The following is an 813-nucleotide window of genomic DNA, read 5'->3' as shown; positions in this document are numbered from 1 at the left end:
CACCTTCCACCGTGATCGTTAGGCCTCCCCAGCCATGTGGAACTATAAGTCCAAGTAAATCTTTTTTTCTTCCCAGTCTCAGGTACGTCTTTATCAGCAGTGTGAAATGGAGTAATACAGTAAATTGGTACCAGTGGAGTGGGGCATTGCTGAAAAAATACCAAAATGTGGAGACTTGGCTTGAAACAAGATGGCAGGCTTGTGGTAAAACAAGATGGCGGGCTTGTGGTGAGAAGCTGTGAAGCAGGAGTAGAAATTAGTATGCCTAGAAGCAGATTTTAAAAGCAGTTTCTCTTCAGATCATCTTTTTTCATACAACTTGATAGGTATCTTGAAACACCATGGCTGTAGCTGCAGTAAAATGGGTGATGTCAAAGAAAACTATCTTGAAACATTTATTTCCAATTCCAAACGGAGCTTTATACTGTCTTTGTCATAAATCTACATACTCTCCTCTGCCAGATGATTATAATTGTAAAGTAGAGCTTGCTCTGACTTCTGATGGCAGGACAATAGTATACTACCACACTTCTGTGGACATTCCATATGAACACACAAAACCTGTCCCTCGGCCAGATCCTGTGCACAATAATGAAGAAACACATGATCAAATCCTGAAAACCAGGTTGGAAGAAAAAGTTGAACCCCTTGAGCAAGGACCTGTGGTAGAACAACTTAGCAAAGTGTTCTTTACTACTGAGCACCGCTGGTATCCCTATGGATGGTATCACAGATACAAGAATCCAAATCCTCCAAAAGACAGATGATGCTGAGGTTTCTGGGAGAATCAAAGAGAAATGTGCCTCATTTGCC

At 41.5% G+C, this 813-nt stretch overlaps 1 protein-coding gene across 1 annotated transcript; it reads left to right on the top strand.

Moving 5' to 3' along the window:
* Positions 1 to 223: 223 nt before the first annotated feature.
* LOC108298816 (39S ribosomal protein L42, mitochondrial-like) lies at positions 224 to 767 on the top strand. The gene has a single exon (XM_037735894.1). The coding sequence runs from the start codon at positions 342 to 344 to the stop codon at positions 765 to 767; it is 426 nt and encodes a 141-aa protein (XP_037591822.1). The 5' UTR covers positions 224 to 341.
* The last annotated feature ends 46 nt before the right edge of the window (positions 768 to 813 follow it).

Source organism: Cebus imitator, unplaced genomic scaffold, assembly GCF_001604975.1.
Source record: "Cebus imitator isolate Cc_AM_T3 unplaced genomic scaffold, Cebus_imitator-1.0 Scaffold1105, whole genome shotgun sequence".
NCBI classification, from domain to species: Eukaryota; Metazoa; Chordata; class Mammalia; order Primates; family Cebidae; genus Cebus; species Cebus imitator.
The sequence above is the reverse complement of the archived record's forward strand: the minus strand, read 5'-3'. Positions and strand labels throughout refer to the sequence as shown.

What these genes read in the sequence shown, in the direction of transcription:
- LOC108298816 (XM_037735894.1), top strand. Translation starts at nt 342, where the DNA reads ATGGCTGTAGCTGCAGTAAAATGGGTGATGTCAAAGAAAACTATCTTG.